This window comes from Artemia sp. Qi Xiang Cuo, chromosome 13 (genome assembly GCF_049724085.1).
Source record: "Artemia sp. Qi Xiang Cuo chromosome 13, ASM4972408v1, whole genome shotgun sequence".
Classification (NCBI taxonomy): domain Eukaryota; kingdom Metazoa; phylum Arthropoda; class Branchiopoda; order Anostraca; family Artemiidae; genus Artemia; species Artemia sp. Qi Xiang Cuo.
Genome location: NC_142806.1, coordinates 69,501,144 through 69,523,431, shown reverse-complemented (window position 1 = coordinate 69,523,431; position 22,288 = coordinate 69,501,144). Strand labels below are relative to the sequence as shown.

The 22,288-nt window shown below is 33.3% G+C and overlaps 1 protein-coding gene across 4 annotated transcripts in view; it reads right to left on the bottom strand.

The window, feature by feature from the left end:
* phtf (putative homeodomain transcription factor) overlaps nucleotides 1-22,288 on the bottom strand; it is a 171,564-nt gene that overhangs the window by 34,116 nt on the left and 115,160 nt on the right. For all 4 annotated transcript variants that reach the window (XM_089098552.1, XM_089098549.1, XM_089098550.1 and 1 more), the window contains 3 exons: nucleotides 15,937-15,979; nucleotides 4,812-4,934; nucleotides 296-473 (listed from right to left, as the gene is read on the bottom strand). In XM_089098552.1, coding sequence (XP_088954678.1) covers nucleotides 296-473; nucleotides 4,812-4,934; nucleotides 15,937-15,979 — 344 coding nt within the window. The remainder of the gene's footprint in view (nucleotides 1-295; nucleotides 474-4,811; nucleotides 4,935-15,936; nucleotides 15,980-22,288) is intronic.

The following is a 22,288-nucleotide window of genomic DNA, read 5'->3' as shown; positions in this document are numbered from 1 at the left end:
CCCTTATTTTGAAAATAAGGGGTGCTTAGTAATTTTTTAGTTTTTTTAGTTTTGAAAAAAACATAATTTATTAAGTAGCTATAAAACTGTTGCTCGTTTTAAGTGTCAAATTTGTCCTTTACTTTGCAGATAATTTTACTTAGCAGACAATTTATATTAATTAATCCATGCTCGTTTTTAACATAAGGAAAACGATAAAAGTGGGGATCCATTAAACTTCATAATATGTTCAACATTAATATTTAGTTTCATGGTCATTTAAATAACTTAGCTATAAAAAAAAAAAAAAAATTACAAAAGTGTTTTCCCAAGTATCACATCAAAAACATCACAGACTAAAACAACCATTTGGCTTATTGCAGAGAAATTAAACGAACAAAGGGACTGAAAGTGTGAGCCCAATTGAGTGAAGGGTTCTCCATTCAGCCTGTACAATAACGGCAACACAGCTACAAGACTAGCAGCGATTACACCTGAAAATTCAAAGGAGAAAAATCGGTACTTGTATAATATACCCACTACCGCTCAAGAAGTGGAGTTAGGTTAATCCTGATAAAATATACCCGAGTATGATAAAAAATAATACTTTAAAAACAAAATTAGGCTATATATTTGCACATTAGGAGAGTGGGGGTAAAATAAAGCGGGTCTGCAGGAAAAATAAATTAGCTACAATTATTCTGATATTATGAAGTAAGATATTGTTTTCCGACTTAACACTGTCCAAATACTTTACCCCCCCCCCCCGTGCAAATACCTAGGTCAAATTATATATTCCCATCTATTTTGTAACTTCTCTTTGTCTTTTCTCACACTAAGTTGAAAGAAACTAGCGGAAGAAACCTGTTTTCGGTGCGTCAATGCATGAACAACTTGAGCGGTAGGGGTATCATATAAGTACCGAAAAATCTAATACACGGGATATCAAAATTTTCGAAATAAAAAAAAATAGATTAAGCAATAAATTAAACTAATCAAGATTTATTAAAATGAAATATATTTTCGGTTAACTGGCAATTGAAATAGCTAAAAATAGATATTGGCCTACCTTTAGGATCAGAATTTCATCCTAAATCCAAGTATAACATTCATTTGCGTTTAAAATTCACTTTACCCCCTCCCCCCCCAATGATGAAATAATACCCTGAATTGTATATGTGCAATGAACTTTCCATTGTTCTGAAAAACTGTTAAATCAATTTGAAGAAAAGGGAAATAATATTCCCAGTATGTATTTCACCACTGAAGGGGGAGGGGTAAAGTCAATTTGAGACACAAATGAATATTTCATTTGGATTCAAAACAAATTCTGATTCTAAAGGCATGTCTGTTTCTTAGCTATTTCGATTGTCAGTTACTCAGAAACTTTACAAAATGAATAATAACATTTATTAAATAAATAATTTTAATAAAATTTTATTAAATAAATAAATTTACTTGAGTAAACCAAGTAACCCCTCTCCCTGGATATAGGCCTGGTTATCAGTGCTTTATGTTCTCTTACAATATACTTTTATACATTTCTATTATATACCTCCTATATGCTTCTATACTTGTGCATATATATGCTTATATATAATTTTATAATTTATTTTATACTTGTTTATTTTATTTATTATTTATTTTATTATTTATTTTTATTTATTACCTCACATTTTATTTATTACTTTATGCATTTGTGTTCATAAACCAAGCTACCAAATTTTCTTTTTCACGGAAGATTTGTCACGGAATATAAGCATATTATATATATATACTTATATAGATATTGCTCCTATATGCTTATATACGCAAGCGGCATTCAAGCTGTTTTCAAGGTAAAGAAGTGTAACTGAGGGTTAATCAATGAGCGAAACATAGTGAAGGGGTTCCCCAATCAAACTTAAGGATATGGCTTCTATGGCTAGATGGTCGCTCCATATTGAGTGTAGAAAGAAATCGACCATGTTTCACAAACGTTAGTCTTCTGGGACACGCAACATGTCTTAAACTTTTAGACGTTGTTTTACTTAGGCAGTGATTTTTTAGAATAGTCAGTAAACAAATAGTTGAAGGAGGAGTAATTCCTTCTAGCACAAATTCTAGATTCCTTTTCCTAGAAATAGAACTCTTGTTTTTACTTTGTATTCTTTCCCCTTTTTTCTATCCATTGCTGTCGTATGCTTTTAGGCGTTTTGGCGGTTTAGCGTGAGCGGTTTATTTATTTGTTTGTATTTTGACTCAGATTTCTTCTGATCATAACAATTTGGTTTCGAATTGTTGAAAATGTGAGATTTTATTTATTACTTTAAATTATTTCTTTTTATTATTTTATTATTTTGTTTATTTTATTATTATTTTATATTTTTATTTTATTATTTATTTTTGTTATCTATTTTATACTTGTTTATTTTATTTATTATTTATTTTACTATTTATTTTATTTACTTTTTTACTTTCATTTATTATTTATTACCTCACATTTTATTTATTACTTTATGCATTTGTGTTTATATAACTAAGTATGAGTGTTTTGGATTTTACATATAAATTTGCCGGTTGAAAAAGAGCACAAATAACATTCCCAAAATACCAAGCTACCAAATTTTCTTTTTCACGGAAGATTTGTCTTCATTATGGCATTTTCAGCACATGTCGGCCGAATGTCAACAGCCTTTCGTTCGCCATATTTGATTTTTACTGAAAAAATTTACTGAAATTTACCTTTTGAGCATATGAGCATGAGTAACTTATAAGAGTGTAAACTGGCCCTGGTGCCAACACCATCTAGCAACTGGCGTTTCTTGGCATTTTTTCACTGCATTAATAAAGCGAAATTGATGTACTGGAATATAAGCGTCCCATTTCACTTTCTGAGAAAAATACAACTAAGAAGGTATGAAAATGGTAAAAAAAGAAGCCAGCCACTCTAGCGCCAGTTTCCACTCTTACAAGTTGCCCATACTCAGGGCCGTATCCAGAATTGTTTTTCAGGGGAGGGGGTAAACTTTTTTTTAAACGCATCGCAAAATTTGCTTATATTCATTTTTAATTACGTTTTTACGAGTCAGGCAAACAATCCGGAAGGGGGGTGGTCAAACCTCATACCCCCTGGATACGGCCTTGCCCATACTCTTTGTTTTGAGTCTCAAGACGGGATACTGAAGGTTAATTAGCCGTACTACTGATATTTTGGAGACTGAATGTAGAAAAAGTAAAAATGCCTGAGCGACTTCGCATGAAAGAGAAGAAGACTAGATAATGAAGACACTGCTTTAAAGTAAATTACCATCGATTGGCTAAGCCTGCAGATTATGCAAGCAGTAAATAAGATGCATATGAGTTTTTGAAATATTTTGGGTTCTTGCAATCTACACATGTTTATGTATTCAAAACATTCACGCTCCACTAAAAAAAAAAATCCAAGATTACAATAAAAATCAATAGAAAATAATAAAAAATCCCACTTAATACAAATTTTATTACTATTTTATCATTATATACATTTTATTATTATAAAAAATATAAAAATATTGTTGAAAAAAAAAAATCCCAATGCGGTGGAGGAAGGGTGATGGGTTCAAAAAAAAAAATTATTTAGCTAAGTGTACTTGCACATGATAAATGATAGAATTGCTAATAATAAAAAGTTAAGACTAGCAGAAAAAAAAGAAATATAACAAAGACAATGACTTTCATTTTGACCACAAAAAAAAGAGCAGAACTGTCTATGAGTGGACTGAATATTGAGCAGAAAGAACAGCCTATTACGGCTGAAATTATTTTTGAATAAACAAGGAAAAGAACGTTCAATTTTGGACGATTTTTGAACTGTCGGACGCTTTTGAAAAATTTTATTTTTCTTTTATTGTACTTAAAATTACGAGAAACACAGATAAAATTAGAAGCACTTTCCAATGACAATCCAGATTCTTGCTTTGGATTGGCGGAGTATGAAAAGAAAAGCAAATTGTACAATTTATATTGTAAAAAAACCTCTGAAATCAGATAGTGATAATAGATTGTGATAATAATAAAAGTGATAAAAGTAATAATAAAAAGTGATAATAATAGTGATAATAAATCGTACTTTGGCACAATCTTTGAATAGTTGAAAAGGTGGGAATTTAACACCAATTTTTGTTTAGAAAATCAGAAAATTTATTTGGATTAAAATTATCAGAAGTTTGTTTTTAGCTATATCTATGATTTTCCACGAACTTCTCAAAAAAAAAAAAAAAAAAAAAAAAAAAAAAAAAAAAAAAAAAAAAAAAAAAAAAAAAAAAAAACCATGTACTATAAAGGAAGAAACCATCAAATGTTAACGACAGAATAAAAAAACTGACAGAGTAAACTAATTGTTTCTGCAATCTCACGACCGAAATAGACATCCCTGTATTGCGATAGGGTTGTGGATATTGCAATCCAAACGAGAATCGGGCTGTCGGTTGTGAATTGGGTAATTATCGACCATACTCAAGAAGTAAGGTTAGGTTAATCATAATGAAGTGTATCTAAATTCGACTAAACTTCAACACTTAAATTGCAAAACTATGGGAACTACAACAGAAAATTATGGAAAGCTGGCCGCCCAGATCGCATTATATTAAATACCTAACCATTTCATTCTATTAAATATTTAATTAAAATATACCTGCATAGTGGTTAATCTCACTCAGGCTAAGCTAACTATCTCCGAGTGCACACAGAGAAACAATATATCTAGGACAACAGTGTGGTCGATATAATACGTAAGTACTGTGAATTGAAATCGAATTTGCCTATCCGATTCTCAATTTGAGAGTCAGGATTGTTAATCGGAAAGTCCTTACCTCCGTTTAAATAATCCGTGCTGTCCGGAAGAGCGTCTACTTTGGCTATGATTGCTGCGGAAATATCGAGGGCGCTCAAGTCCACCTTTTTGGCATCTCCTTCCTCCCAAATCGTACAGCTGACTAAATAAGAGCATGCAAATTACAAGTACATAACTACTCTAATTTGTGGTAATGTCAGTCCATTCTAATTTTGAATAGATTATTAATTTTAGTTTTGGTTCATTTTTGGATTCATTTATTTATCAGAGGCAACGCTGTAGCGTTGCCTATAGTAAAGGCCATACGGCTCCAATGTTTTATTATTTATTTATTATTTTTTTCCCAGAGGCACTTCATACGAAAGGGGTCGTAATAGAAACTTCAAAGGGGGCTCATTCGATTGGAAATCGAGAGTTCTAGTTCCCTTTTTAATAGTCGAAAATGATTGGAGGGCAACTAGCCCCCCCCCCCCCCCACGCCCATCACTCCCCCAAACACATCCAATCAAAATTTTGAGACAGTGATTTTATCCAGCTTAGTTGATTTTCAGATAGAAAATATATTTTTTGTGGAGGACACTCCCCCAAAACCCTCAGGGCAAGGGTTTTAAGTTATGCCCTGGGGGCATATAAGGTTTTTATATAAGGCGTTGTCGTAAAAACTTCAAAAAAGACTCATTCGATTGCAAATTCAAAGGGATAGTGCCCTTTTTAATAGTTGAAAGTGATTGGAGGGCAACTAGCCCCCCCCCCCCACGCCCATCATTTCCCACAACAAATCCCAACAAACATTTGTTATAGCTAATTTGTTAAGCGTAGTTGATTTCCAGATAGAAAATATGTTTTTGAGGAGGACACTCCCACAGAACCATCAAGGCAAGGGTTTTAAGTTATAGCCTGGGGGCATATAAGCTTTTTTATAGAAGGCGTTGTCGTAGAAACTTCAAAAAAGGCTCATTCGATTGGAAATTCAAAGGGAGGGTGCCCTTTTTAATAGTTGAAAGTGAGTGGAGGGCAACAAGCCCCCTCCCCCACGCTCATCATTCCCCCAAACACATCCAATAACAATTTTGAGATAGCCATTTTGTTCAGCGTAGTTGATTTCCAGATAGAAAATATGTTTTTGAAGAGGACAATCCCCCCCAACCCTCAAGGCATGGGTTTTAAGTTATACCCTGGGGGCATATAAGGTTTTTATAGAAGGCGTTGTCGTAGAAACTTCAAAAAAGGCTCATTTCATTAGAAATTCAAAGGGCCTAGTGCCCTTTTTAATAGTCGAATGTGATTGGAGGGCAACTAGCCCACCCCCCCCCCACGCCCATCATTCCCCCAAACACACCCAATAGAAATTTTGAGATAGCCATTTTGTTCAGCGTAGTTGATTTCCAGATACAAAATATGTTTTTGAGGAGGACACTCCCCCACAACCCTGAGAGCAAGGGTTTTAAGTTATACCCTGGGGGCATATAAGGTTTTTATAGAAGGCGTTGTCGTAGAAACTGGCTCCTAACGCAAGTTTATCGGATCAACCTCTTTTGCCCCCCCCCTTAAAAAATCCTGGATCCTCCCCTAGTGTAAGGGCACTATAACTTTTAATTTGTAAGTCACTGAACCCCGTTCCAAAGTTTATGCGACCACCTCTTCTGCATACAGTACCCCTGGAAAAATAAATAAGTATTAAGTCATTGAACCCTTATGGCTCTTTACTTAGGTAACGCTATAGCATTGCTTCTGACCTAAGAATTTGAGTAGAAATTTCAGCTTCCATTTTTATGAATATCCGAAATTATCTGAGGGGAATGTTTGGGGGAGCATATTCCACGGCTGGGAAATTTCTGCTGGGTGGAATTTAACGTGGGGGAATTATCAGCAGGAAAAGAAAATGTTCTTGGAGGGGGGAGGAATTTCCCAGGGGGTGAGTTTTCCAAATGTGAATTATTCAGGGAGGGGACGACTAAACCCATTCGATAATATTCTAAATTTTACATCTGAAAGTAACGGGAATAAAGAATCAACGAAAATGTCAGAGATAGCACTTCAGCTTCCTTTAGACGATTATTTTCGTGTCTTTTGAAAAAAGACATTTTCAAAAGACAAATTATTTTCATTTGTATTACTTTCTCTGTGGCTGCTCAATTATGCATGTGCGGGGGGGGGGGAGACTTACCCCCACCAATGTTTACGCTAAGGTTTCAGTTTTTATCTCAAGGCTTAAAAATGAACGCAATGCAATAAAAGTATAACTCAAAATAACGTATATAGAATAATATATGCACATGACACGGAACAATTAATCAAAATTGCATATTATGAGTAGAGGCTCACCCTAATCATGGGCCAGGGGGCTCACCATTCCACAATCTATGAAAGCAATCCTGCAATAACCAAAAATATAAAGTATTTTTGAGTATTTTAACGTCTTCCAAAACTCAAACGGTCCAACATTCTACAGCCCAAAGAGTCTCTCTAATCTCCTAAATCGGAAACTGAGGAGATAAGTGAAGTTCTGCCCCGTATTAGATGAGTCTCCAACATCCCCCTCCCCCTCTCCTACTTTCTACGCTAAAGTTTTCTTCTTTATGCCATCTACGCTGCCACCACTCCAAAGAATTTAATAAGGTAAAGTTTTGTATGGGAAAAACACAAAAGTAAATGTATTATAAAATAATTAAAATTACAGCCATACTTAAAATAAGGTTAAAATACATACTTTGCGATAAATGCTAAATTATTGTGGTACAAAAATTACGAAAAATGGTCTAATCAAAACGATCCTGTTCTTTCTGCATCAACAAATGGAATAACCTAGCTACTGTTTTTAGAAGCTATTATTTCGATCCATTCATTATTGCGTGAAAAAATCAGGTTTGATCTTTCAAAGTCATGTAATTAAGTTGTCTATAGCAAAGGTCATAAGGCTTCAAAGTTTTTATTACTAATTAAAAAAAACCTTAAATAAAAATAAGTTTTATAAGAAAAGTAAAGAGCCATATTGAACTCAGGACCAGCAGAAATGAATTACTATTATAGTTAAAACCCAAAAAGACCAGAAATTACTGTTAAAGAATAAACAAAACCCCGAACGAACAGAAATTAAAATTAACTGTCTTATAAACGTAAAGATAACCGGTGCAAACATAAATAAATCAATAAATCTTATATAGCTTCAATATTTATGATTATTTTCCCTCCATAGCTGCTTTATATGCAAGGGTTAAAAATAATACCATTTTGTTAAAAATAGTTGAAAGGTTGAATAGAAAAACTCTGGCGTCGACAAAGCACTCCAGGGCCCGGCGGAAGGAAGGGATTCTCATATAAACTTCAGAGGGCTCATTTGATCGGAAATTGGAAGTTCTAGTCCAGCTCTTAAGAGTCAAAATTGATCGAAGGGCAAATAACCCCCCCCCCCACGCCCTTTTTCCCCACCCCTTCCTTTGAACTAATTCTGTTTATACCTGAAGGCCCAATGAGAGTTAGAGTGTTTTGGTATTAACACGCACCTATTAGGCATCTGCTCTCCGCTCTAACAAGGAAAGAAACAGAGAGTGTAAGGCAGTGGCGGATCCAGGGGAGGGGCAAGGGGGCGCCCCCTAACGTAGTCTAAAGTAATGTAATTTACTTAATTAACGCAAGATTGCGTTAATTAAACTTGCTATTTTTTCAATCAATTCATTGTTGTCAATCGCTGTCCACAAGTTATGCAAGCTGTCTATTGTTCATATATAAGGTTTTTATCAAAGAGGTATTCGTAGAGACTTTAAAAAAAGCCTCATTCGATTTCAATTGAATGTTCTAGATCCGTTTTTTGCAGTCAAGAATAATCCGACAGTAAGCAACCCCCCCCCCCATGCCATAAAAACTTGAAACTTTTTGCAATCAAAAACAAACAAAAATCAATTAAAAAATCTTACCGAAAAATAAGTTTTTCAAAGAAAAGTAAAGGCCATTTTAAACTTAAGATCAGGAGATACAAATAACTGTTAAAATTCAAACTCAAAACGAAAAGAAATTACTATTAAAGAATAAATGAACCCAAATCGAACAGAAATTAGATAAGCAATCAGAGCAAAAAAACATACAACAAGTAACTCACTGCAGAACCCTAACCTCACTGCAGAACCCTAAAACCTACTGCGTCATTGGCGCTGTACTGAAAACGAATTATATTAAAAATGTTTTCTTTTGTACTTAATATTGAAGATAAATATTAAAATTACAGTAAAATTTTGAACTGATGAGCTGTCAGCAATTAATATCATTGTACATAAAATATACAGTTTAATTTATTAGTTCTTTCCAAGATTGGTCAAGACAAATATAGTTTCACTACAACAAAATTTGAATACTGCCCCCTTCTTTAACTGTAAAAACCTAAAGCCTTCTGCCTCATTGGCGCTTCACTGAAAATGAATTACTCGTGTATTACAAATTTATTCTTTTCCAGTTTTTACAGCATTGAAAATGAAAATAAAAATTACAGTGAAAAAAAAAAATCTTGAACTGATGGATCTTTCAACAATTAATATCATTATATATCTAATATTCAATCTGATTTTGTTTATACTTTCCAAGACTGTTCAAGACTCATATAGTTCTCAGTAAAGCACCAATGACGCAGTGGGTTTTAGGGTTCTGCAGTGAGGCGATACCCAAACTCTTGTTTGTAGTTATTTTTATTCGATTCAAACTTGATTTGCATATTCAATCTAAGTTTCACTCGATTTAAGATTTATTTATTCATTTACATTAATATATATTGTATGTTTTGTTCGTATTGATTGTTTATTTAATTTCTGTTCGTTTTAAGTTTCATTTATAATTTAATAGCAAAATATTTGTTTTCTTTTTAAGCTTTATTTTCATATTCAATCCAAGCATTACTCGCTTTAACAACTATTTATTCATTAATATTATTACTTGCTGTATGTTTTTTGCTATGATTATTTATTTAATTTCTGTTCGTTTTGGGTTTCATTTATTCTTGTATAGTAATTTCTGGTCGTTTTGAGTTTGAATTTTAACAGGTACTTGTATCTGCTGATCTTAGGTTTAAAATGGCCTTTACTTTTCTTTGAAAAACTTATTTTTCGGAATTTTTTTTTAATTAATCTATAGTAGTATCTGTCATGGGCGTAGGCAGGATTAGGCAGCATATTGTCTACGGGGGGGGGGGGCCAGTCGATAGTGTGATGGAGTTTTATCAACTGCTTTTTCCAAACCATCTGCTTTTTCAGCCATATCTAATATAAATTTGAAGGTCTAGGGGGGGGGGGGGGAAGCATGGATTTAAGTTTGAGGTGATTATTATTCGTTTTAATTTCTATTCGTTTTCGGTGCCATCTATTAATTTTTTAATAGTTTCCCATTAGTATTGAGTTTGAACTATAATATGTCTCTATTTTAAGTTTAAATATGGGCAATCATTTTTCTCTGAAAAACTTTTTTTTGCTAAAGTTTCACAGAACCAACTCTAAAAAAAAGTTTATGAACTGAATTTGCTAATACTGAATTTTTTATGAATAAATGTTTATATTTTCACCAATAGTAATAAAGAAGTGTAGTGAGCTTCTCTTTTTGAATCCATCCATCTTTTGCGACAGGGGTCTTCGGCGTTCCAAAAATTATAGAAAAGAGTAAACATATATCAAATTTTTGGCATAAACGCAAATGTCATATCGATAGCAGGTTCGTCGCAAAAGGTGCACAAGAAACTTTACGTAATTTAAATAAGTAACCTTATAGTTTGTGAACGTTTTTTCCCAATGAATGACGGATAATTTATCAATAACTACTGACAAAACAGCAATTGACACATTGGTATTTTGACATTACCTTTAAAATTACAAAATAAAGCATTAAGTTGATTTTTTTAAACGGATAGAAGGTTGATAGACATAAACGAAAAACGTATATTATTGAAAGTGGCATGAACTTAGCGTTGTCCATAACAACATGGACAAGTCCAAATAAAAAAAGAACAACAGCATAATTTTACAAAATTTTTGGTAGAGTCAAGGTCCCTCCTACCTTCGTACAAAAACAACACTTTAATAAAAAACTACAGTTCACGAGAAACCAAATAAACGTTTTTTAATTAATTTTATTAATAAAATTAATTAATTAACGTTAATTAATTAATTAATACAATTAACGTTTTTAATTAATTAATTAATAAAGAAACCAAATAAAGTAAGTTTTATCAATGGACAGAAGACGGGTAGGAAAAACAAACAAAACACAAATGACTGAAATTAATTTGATTTCGTTAAAGTGCAAAGGACGTCATGGACCTATATAGACCTCATGGACCTCTTTTGTCCCATGGACCTATCTCGGATTTATTCACACCCGAAGGCCACAATTTTCTAAGATTTTTTTTGGTTGTTTCAGTTATGAATTTTTTAGGGTAGCACTACATTTCCGTCAGTGTTGCCATGTCTTAACTATGAAAATAAATACGCAAAACTAATTAGTTAAATTTGACAACATCATTTGTCGAACACTAACAAAAGTAAATAGTTAAGTTTGACAACACAAATTCAAACACTAACATGGCATAATTCAAATCAAACACTAACAGCACTAACAAACACTAACAACAGTAACATGGCATAATTCAAATCAAACACTAACAGCACTAACAAACACTAACAACAGTAACATGGCATAATTCAAATCAAACACTAACAGCACTAACAAACACTAACAACAGTAACATGGCATAATTTAAATCAAACAAGGGCTTCAGAGGAAAAGAAGAGAAAATGAAGCTTCCAAGTTGGGCTTCAAAGCCATTCTGACAAAAAAATCTATGATAAAATAAAAAGCATTTAGGATGTGAAGCATTGGTCACTTTAGGACATGTCAATATCTCTTTCTCAACAACACTGCCTTTTTGGGATGTAAAACGGGAAAAACATATAAAAAAAAGAAGATCGAAACATCTAATGACATGAACACAGCAAACCAGAAAATAAACAAAAACTTTTCAACATTTTTTGTAGTATAATTAATAAACAATCAATGTTTGTAATTGCAAATAATTATAATATTAACTTAATTATTAATGAGCAATAATTACATTTAATTAATAAATAGTAAGTTAATTTACAATCTAATAGTTGATGTAAATAATTAATGTTTTCATTAGTTTTTGCATAATTTTTTCTTTTTTTCCAACTTGGAAGTGCTGATTAGGCATAATTAAAAAAGCGTCCGGCCCCAGTGTGGCGGTAAGAATGAACGAGAGTAGGAGTAATCAGCCATCTATGTTTAGAGCCATCAGCCATCTGCCTTTATCCAATTAGCTGATTATGTAATAATAATAATAACTGATTACAAAAAATCCGTTATAGCCGTAATTGACAATACAAACAGCCACACACAAGATAAATTGTGTTGACAAAAAAAATATAAATATGCAGACAAGAAAAACGAAAAAACAGGTTATGCAGCGAGAATACGAAACATAAATCAACGCTCGATTGATTCAACCTCGATCTTTAACCTCGCATAAACCTCGATGTTTATCAAACTTCGGTTTGATCTGAATACAATTTGCTTCTGCGACTCTGCCTCCTCTCCCCTCTCCACCCTCTCCCCTTTCTGAAAATTTCAAATCTAACGAAGAAACTCTTTTTGAGCTTTTGCAGATACACTATTTTGACAGTCTGGGCACATAGTCTCATTCGATAGACATTGTTACTACAACCCGATTAGATTCTAGTTCCAAAAGGGCATATAATACCAAAACTTTTAGGTAGATTGGAGACAGAATATTTTTAAGAATAACATTTTCACGCACCAGAATCCAAAATATTAATCAACTCTAAAATTCCGATTTTCAACCTATATATGAAACAACGTTTCCTCATCCTTAAGCAAGAAGCATCTGCTTTTAATAAATTCCCTCGCACAAGGGTCAAAGTAGGTCTCCACTTTGAATTATACTTCCCTCCAAACTCTTAGCTCTAGACAATCTCCATACAAGAGAGTATCCCCACACTCTTCCCCACATATAGGACATGTAGGCAGGGTTAACTTGATGAATGAAAAATGTCTTTTTTTTATACAAAAACTAAACGGTTTAAAAACCTAGCATATACCTGCACACCAAGGGAGGGGGGGGGGAGGATTCGAAGATCTCTTCAAAGAGATATCGAAAAAAATTCTCTAACAATTGATCCTATTTTTTTCTTTAAAACCTAATGTTCATACAAAGAACGGATATATGGAAAATCACATATTGATGAGGAACGCAACCACGTCTCATACGTGTATTTACTAGCAAGACCCGTACATAAAACAAAATCCAAAGCATGTGGTGAGAACCCTTGCATATTTCAGAAAGGTAGAGCGTGGACTTGACAGAAAGCCTATTTCTACTTCTCAAGTTTCCTCCAAAACTTTACGACAAAGGTAAACCTGAGAAAGCTTGGAAGGCCATCTCAGGGGAGACTAATTTTCAGGTTGTGGTGCACCCAGTATATAACACTGTTTCTCTTCTTTTTTTTCTACCAAAAATTAAACTATTTTATTTATTTTATTCAATAAAGGAGGAAGCCATAGGCTTGTCGCATAAAAGGCACAAGCCACGATTTCGGTGATAAATTTCTTTGTTTGATTCATTAGTTTAGGAGCATTATTGCCTACGTCGTGACTCGGCCAACTACTTAGAAACCTTGTAAAAATACCAGAATATCAGGGGGGAATTTTCTCACACACAAATATCATAAGTCTAATTAAGAGCGGTCCTATCTCCTTCAGCAGAGGTACCATTTTGCGGGGGAGGGGGAGCATGGGTTTGGCAACTACTTGCCTTGCTAGGTTGTCAGAGAGAGCCGTCATCTACTAAAGCAAGACCAAAGCCAACAATAGATTTTTAAACAATGGGGGAAGATAGCCTTTTTTGAGGGAAGAACCGCCAGCTTCTCTCTGATTATAATTTTCCCCTTTCTTGAAGTTTTTGAAGTAAACTCACACCGATGTCATCACTGCGTTGAGGCAGTGGAGAATCTATACCGCATTGCTTTTACCACAACCAGGGTCATATCGAGGATTTTTTCCGGGGGGGGGGGGTGACAAAAAAACTTGAAAAAACACATAAAAATCTGTTTATATTCATTTAAGTTACGTTTTTTTACGAGACGGACAAACATTTCGAGGGGGATTAAAACCCCCTACCCCCCTCTTGGATACAGCCTTGACCACAACTCACTTTGTCTATGTAAATATAAAGTTAACCTCCTAACTTTTAGCTACATAAAAGCATAAGTAGAGATCGTGCTTCACACACATTTTCTCCTGTAGACTTTAGATAACAATCTCCGGCTTTATTTTTAGCTTGAGGTATTTAATTCCCATCAAATAAAAGATCTTTAATAAAATAAGCTATTGTGTCAAAACAAAAACTTTCTGATAATAACTTTTGCCAAATCTACCGATTTCATTACCAAATTGCGTGTCAACAATGACAGATAAAACACTCATTGTATTGAAAAAAAGTCAATTCCTCGTTATATCAAAATAATATTAATCATTTCTTTCAAAAATAGAAAATTCAGGTGGAAACAATCCGTAAGCAATTCCAGATACGAGTTGGAAATTCCAAGTGGATTAATACTCGTATCTAGGCAACATTTATTTCATTTTTTGGTGTGGTATTGAAACCTTCTCAATTGAAATCAATATCACAGATGAGAAGGCACCAAGAGAATGGAGCACTGGAAAGTGACAAAGATGTGAGCTAGGCATATTTTGATCGAGTGTGGAATTTCATATCCCTAACGTTATATAAGTTTGTAGATGTTCCAGAAAAGGTTCCAGAGGTTCCAGAAATATTCAGTTACCAAGGGCATCAAAATAAAACATATACTAAAACAAAACTGAACTAAGACCTAACGGCCCTCTTATAATAGCTGCTGTGGTTTTAATTGGGGGAGGGGGAGCATTGTTCCTTCCAATATTTCTTTGCCCTTTGCCCCTCAATCCCCTTGATTAGGAAAAATAAATTTTCTAGTGTTTTCATTGAAAAATGGCTTTGTGCATTTTCATTAGAAAAAAAAAATGGCACAAACCCCAAAAAAGTCATAAAAAAAACATTTGTCCCCTCTGTTTATCTCAGGTGTATCGTTCATGAAAACAACAATTTTCTAAGATTTTTCAGAACCATAGAGCTTTTTGAGCAATATCACATTTTCGACAGTATTGTCTTGATGAGCCGTAAAAAGAAATAAGCAAAACTAATAAGTTAACTTTGACAACACTTATTGGCCGTAAAAATTGGAATATTAACTATCTGGTGATACTCAAAGTCAATAGAATTATAAACCAAAAATAGACCAATAGAATTAAAGCACACCTTTTAACGCGGAAGTATGGGACAGTAAGCATTTCTTTTTCTCTCCAATGTGGGCTTAAATACATCCCTCTAGCTCAAGCCTAGTAGAAAACCCTGTCAACGGGCCTGTAAATAGTAATTTACGGAAAGTAAAATTTAGGAGTCACTGTCAACGATGTATCCCAATAGATCCTTCAGTATAATTTTTTTTGGTTCCAAATTAAAACGACTAGTCTGAAGTGTTCAAGCTTGTATTCCCATCCAAAAGCATACCCGCAAAACATGCCCAAAATCAAAATATTAAAAGTAATAAATTCTGTTCCTAGCAGTTACAGTTCGATTTTAATACGTTGGAAGAAAAAATGATAGCATTTATTATATTTTTAATCATGATAAATAAAAAAGGATATATCTGCCGTTTCTCAGGTGATACCAATGGATACAGTAAAGCTTTTCCCATAAATGACGTATTTAACTTAAAAGCGTAAAAAAACACGTATAAAGTCAATAACAATAAACTTACTTTAAGATATCAAAATCAGAATCAAAATTAGGAGCACAGTTAGTTGATTTTTATGAAAACATTATAACTTTGACTTTTATCTTCCGTAGGTACAGTCTTTCAATGAACAACTTAGTAAAAGTTCGCAACAAGGAATTAAGTTCGATACAAAAAACAAACAATAATAAGAAAACTACAGCAAATACATTATACAATAAGTAAATACAACAAATTACAAAGAGATATGATAAAGAAATAAATTAGAAATTACAAGAATTGATAACAAATGAAAGACTATACCTTTGTCGGATGAACAGCAAGAAGGATGTAACAGAGATGAAACCTGTAATATATGAAGAAATAAATATCATATAGACAAAAGTAAAATAAGACGAAAGAAAAAAAGAATTAAGATTTTTGACAATAATTCAGAAGCAGTTTTAGGGAAGAGATAGATAAGGGCATTAGCTCAAGGGTGCAAAATTTAAACATTTCGCAAAATTTCAATCTAACGGTTATAATCATTTTGGGACTTTTGAAACTGCATTAATAAAGTAAAGAAACGCAGTTCATAAACGAAAACAATTAATAAATCATTGATTAATAAATAAAAAAATATTTTAATTAATACACCCGAAAGTAATAAAAAATAATCATTATTCAATTAATAAATTAAAAAAAATAGCCCAAGGCATGGTAATTTAGGGGTGCAAAATTCCAAACAAATAATCTAACGGTTATAATCATTTTGGGATTTTAGAAATTAATAAAGTAAAGAACGCAGTTCATAAATTAAATAATTAATAAATCATTTTATTAATTATCTTTTAATTATCTTAAAGTCTCTTTTAAGCACACACAAATCTTATATAAAAAACTCAATAGATCTTGTTCAGAAGTTAAAAAGTCAAAGTACAACAGAAAATACCGGCTTATATAGTTTTGATGCAGTTTCTATGAACACTTCATGCAATGTCCATAAATTTGAGCAGGTCTGACAAAGAAAATTAGAGGAAAATTTAGCTTGATTGGATTATAAAATTTTGGAAATCGATACAATAATGACCCTTTTTCGTCTATGCAACAAGTATTCCTAGTATTTTGAATTCCAAAGCAAATTTTTTCTTCAAATAATTGGACTATCCATAGGCACTGTTTTATGTCCTTCTTTGGCAAATTTTTACAAGGACGTCATAGAATAGTCTGCCTTGAATAGTTTCCACTTAAAATATTCTATCTAGTTTCGTTTCGTTGATAATATCCTTTCTGTTTGGGAACATGGACAAGACTCTCTAAGAGATTTTTTGGCACATTTGAAAAGATACGTTTTCAATATATAGGGGGACGGGGAAGATTTGCCGTCTTTTAGTTTCTTTCAATAAAAATACCGAAAAAGGCATTTTCAATGAAAATCACACACAAATCTATTTTCAAAATTTAAAGGGGGGGGGGGGGGAATCTAGGTGGTTAATCGCCATTTGCACTTTAAATCTCATTAATGTTTTCCTCTTTTTTCTATTTAGCCCTGTTTTCAGGCTCAGCGGGTTCTAACACGGGTTGTTCTCGTCTAGTTTAAGTTTCTAGTTTTTCGTCTAGTTTCAGCGGGTTCCAAGTTTCAACTCGGTGTTTTCCTCAAGAACCCGCTTTATGAAAACGCTTGATGCACTAGACGAGAACAACCCGTGTTCGAACCCGCTGAGCCGTTAACAACCCGTCTTCGAACACGAGTTGTTCTCGTCTAGTAGATCAAGTGTTTTCACAAAGCGGGTTCTCAAGGAAAACACGGGGTTGAAACTTCGAACCCGCTGAAACTAGAGGAAAAACTAGAAACTTGAAACTAGACGAGAACAACCAGTGCTCGAACCCGCTGAGCCTGAAAACGCGGCTTTTGATCTCTCCTCGGTTCATTTCATACCTTTTGTATTTCTTGGATTAAAATGTTATTTCATTCAGTAAAGAAAGTGTTACGTTTATTCAATTATTATTCACGAATTACCGATTTAAACATCAATTGCCCAATGTAGGCTACTATTTTCACTACTTTCTTTTGGGAGCTATTTCCACCGATGTCCAGGCTCTTTTTTTTTTTTTTTACTAGTCACCAGTTTCTACTACTAATACGTTTATTGGAAGTGGAGGGAGCTGTTAATGTTATATATATATATATATATATATATATATATATATATATATATATATATATATATATATATATATATATATATATATATATATATATATATATATATATATATATATATATATGAATGAATGATTTTTATTACCCATCTTTAACAATACAAAAAAAGTAAAAATGGAGTAGAGAGAAAATGAAAAGAAAACAACAACACATCAAACAAACGAGCTACTTAAATTAATACTTCAAAAACCAATGGCGAAACTATTTACATAAAAAGACAACCATTACACAGTACTAACTATAGCTTCAAACATACTATGCGTTGGGTCTAAAGATTTCAGGAACTTTTCCTCCTGGTCACGATCACGACGAAGGGGTCATCGAGTCCGTAACGTGATGAAATCGGGCGGTTTCTTTGCCAGGGGGAAGGCTAAGCAGATATTTTGCAAACTTACAGAACACTGTACGGATTGTTTTTTTATCATCAACAGTGAACAAAGACCAGAAAGGTGACAAAGCTAAGACATATATATATATATATATATATATATATATATATATATATATATATATATATATATATATATATATATATATATATATATTATATAAAGATAATTTCTTAAACCACATTGGCCTGACATCACATAAATTGGGGTAATGGGGTAAATTCTTAAACCCCATTTTTGCTCGTTTTTCTTTCTTTATGTATATATTATATGTTACATATTATATGTTATATATACAGATATAAAACCAAACTGACAAAGCCTAACAAAGAAAAAAAAAAACGCGAAACTCCACATCCAATGTTTCCTTCCGATGAAGGAAGAACGTAAAGATGTGGAGTTTCTTTCTGGATTAGAAAAAGGAGTTTCATTTGTATATTTTGTTACTACTAGGATTATTCCATGAGCAAATGATTGCTTTTTTTGCTGCGTTTTTATTCTGAATTTTAATCATTCTTAGTTTCATCGAATAAGTTGTTGAAATATTTGCGGTTTTTCCTTTCCTTACTGTTTTTAAATAAATAATAGTTCAAATAGGCAGTAGTTTTACTACTGATGACGGTCACTGCATATGTGACCGAAATATCTAGTATTTTTTGTGAAATTTTGTCACTGTTTGTGAAAATCACTTTCTATTAAAATGATTTATGATCCCTATTTAAACTATTATTTATTGACCGTCATGGAAAGGCAGTCTGGTCTCCGAAACTACTTACTGTTTTTCGAAAAAAAACTTTTTCTTAGGCCTTAGAAAAACAACTTTTTCATTGCTCTCCTTGTCGCATGTCTTAGAAATGTATTTTCGCTTCTTTCTTTCATGGCCTTTTACAGACCTAATTTTCTTTTCTTTGCTTTATTTTTGCTAGAAATGAGAAATTAGCCGACAACAATCTCTTAAAATCGTCACTGCTAACTGCATAACTTCGGGACGAGTGGAGAGACTTAATCGACACCACCTGCGCTGCCAATGGCTATGGAGACGCCACCAATGGCTATGGAGGATCTAAGGTCTAAGACGATACAGGAAACACAATGCAAAGACAGTTAACCATCCTTTCTACCCCCCTACTAATTCATCGTGTGTAGTTTGGAACTGTAAGATTATACATTATGTATTTATGATCTTGGTATTATTTTTGTTTATGTTAATGCAATGTATAATTATTTAATATTAAGTTGTTTTTTATTTTATTGTTTCTCTTTTCCTCCATTGTTTACAGTATAAATTTATAAATTTATTTATAAATATAAATATATATATATATATATATATATATATATATATATATATATATATATATATATATATATATATATAAATATATATATATAAATATATATAAATTTATAAATTTAACAGTATAAATTTATAACGGGTTTTTCATAAATAATAATGCAGTGAGTTTGCTTAATACTTAATAATTGTTGTTTATGCTAGCGCAGTGTATAATTATTTGACATTAAGTTGCTTTTTGTTTTATTAATTAAAAAAAATCTTTTTCCACAAAATAAGTTTTTCAAAGAAAAGTAAACAACTCCATTAAACAAAAAATGAGCAAAAATAAAATCAAATAATCTACCAAGCGTGAAACTACCACAAATCAGCATCGATAAATAAATGAAACCCAAAACGAACAGAACTTACAATAAAGAACCGAGACAAACTAACAACGAGCAGAAATTAACATAAGTTGGGCGGAAAACCCCTATGCCTTCCCAAGGCCAGAACACAATGTACACTTTACTGAAAAAAATATAAATGTTTTTACTTTTATTACTTTAATAAATCAAATAATATTAACATTTTGATTACTATATATCAGTATATGTATATTAAACTGACAAGCCACATTCATTTGCATTTTTTCAGTAAAGTGCAAATTTTGTTCTGGCCTTAGGATGGCATAGGGGTTTTGCGCCCAACTTATGTTAATTTCTGCTCGTTTTGAGTTTGACTCGGTTAATTATTGTAATTTCTGTTCGTTTTGCGTTTCATTTATTTATCGATGCTGATTTGTATTAGCATTAACACAGTGCTTTTTGATTTAATCTTAAGGCAACATTTAGTTTTTAAACATAATGGAGGGTTAAAAACAAACCCTCCAATCACTTTCGACTATTAAGAAGGGCATCACCCCTGTCTATTTTCAATCGAATTAGCCCTTTTCGAAGTTCCCAAGACAACTCCTTCGATACGAAGTGCCCTCGTCTAAACAACAACAACAACAAAAAATAATACATTATACCCACATCGATCTTTACTATAAAAATGTCAAGCCTTCCAATCCTCTAAGACCGAATTTCTAGAAGTTTCAGCTACGCTAAACAAAATGACTATCTCAAAATTTTGATTGGATGTGTTTGGGGAAATGGTGGGCGTGAGAGGGACGGTAGTCGCTATCCAATCATTTTCAACTATTAAAAATGGCCCTAGACCTTTCAATTTCCAATCAAATCAGCCCTTTTAAAGTTTTTACGACGAAAGTTTCAATAAAAATCTTATATACCCCCAGGAAATAACTTACAACCCTTGCCCTGAGTACTGGGGGGGGGGGGGTCATTCTCAAAGATCTAATTTCCGGAACTTTCTACTACGTTGAACAAAATGGCTATCGGAAATTTTTATTGGATGTGTTTGGAGGAATGTTGGGCGTGAGGGGGGATTAGTTGCCCTCCAATAACTTTCGACTATTACAAAGGACACTATCCCTCTCAGTTTCCATTTGAATGAGCCCCTTTTGAAGTTTAAGACAACTCTATCTATAAAAACCTTATATGCCCCCAGGGCAAAACTTACAACCTTTGCCCTTGGGGCTCTGGGGGGGTTTGTCATCCTTAAATACATGATTTCCAGAAGTCTCATCTATGTTGAGCAAACTAGCAATCTCAAACATTTGATTTAATATGTTTGGGAAATAGTGGACATAAAAGGGGCGATAGTTATTCTCTACTCAGATTCGAATTTTAAGAAGGGCAGTATTAAATTCCAATCAAATGAGCTCTTTTTGAAACTTCTACAACAACTTTTTATATAAACCTTATATGCCCCTAGGGCATAACTTGCAACCCTTGCACAAAGGGCTCTGAGGGTGTTATCAGCCTAAAAGACCTAATTTCAAGAACTTTCAACTACGTTGAACAAAATGGATATCTCAAATTTTGATTGGATGTGTTTGGGAAAATGGTGGGCGTGAGAGGGGCGTTAGTTGCTCTCCAGTCACTTTCAACTATTAAAAAAGACACTAGTCCTTTCAATTTCCAACTTAATAAGCCCTTTTGACGTTTCTACGCCATCAATAAAAACCTTATATGCCCACAGGACATAACTAACAACCCTTGTCCTGAGGGCTGTGGGGGGGGGGGGTGGTGTTGTCATCCTTAAAGATATACGTTTTAAAACTTTGAACTGCGGTCAGTAAAATGGCAATGCAAAAATTGTATTATACATTTATGGGAAAAAGATGAGTGTCAGAGGGGGATTAGTTGCTGTCAACTAACTGTTAACTATTATAAAGGGCACTAGCCCTTCGAATTTCCAAATGAATGAACCCTTTTTCAAATTTCTACGACAAAGATTTCAATAACAACCTTATATTCCCCCAGGGCATAACTTATAACCCTTGCCCTGAAGACTTTAGGGGAGTGCCCTGCTCAAAGATATATTTTTCTGAACTTTTAACTGCGTGGAACAAAATGGCTATCTCAAAATCTTTATTGGAGGGGGTTGGGGAAATGGTGGGCGTGGAAGAGGTGTTAGTTGCTTTCCAATCACTTTCGACTATTAAAAAGGGCACTGGTGGGCGTGGAAGGGGTGTTAGTTGCTTTCCAATCACTTTCGACTATTAAAAAGGGCACTAGCCATTTCAATTTCAATTGAGGAGGGGGTTGTCATCCTCAAAGACCTAATTTCCAGAACTTAACTACGTTGAAAAAAATGGCTATCTCAAAGCTTTGATTAGATGTGTTTGGGGAAAAGGCGGGCATGAGAGGTGGGTTAGTTGCC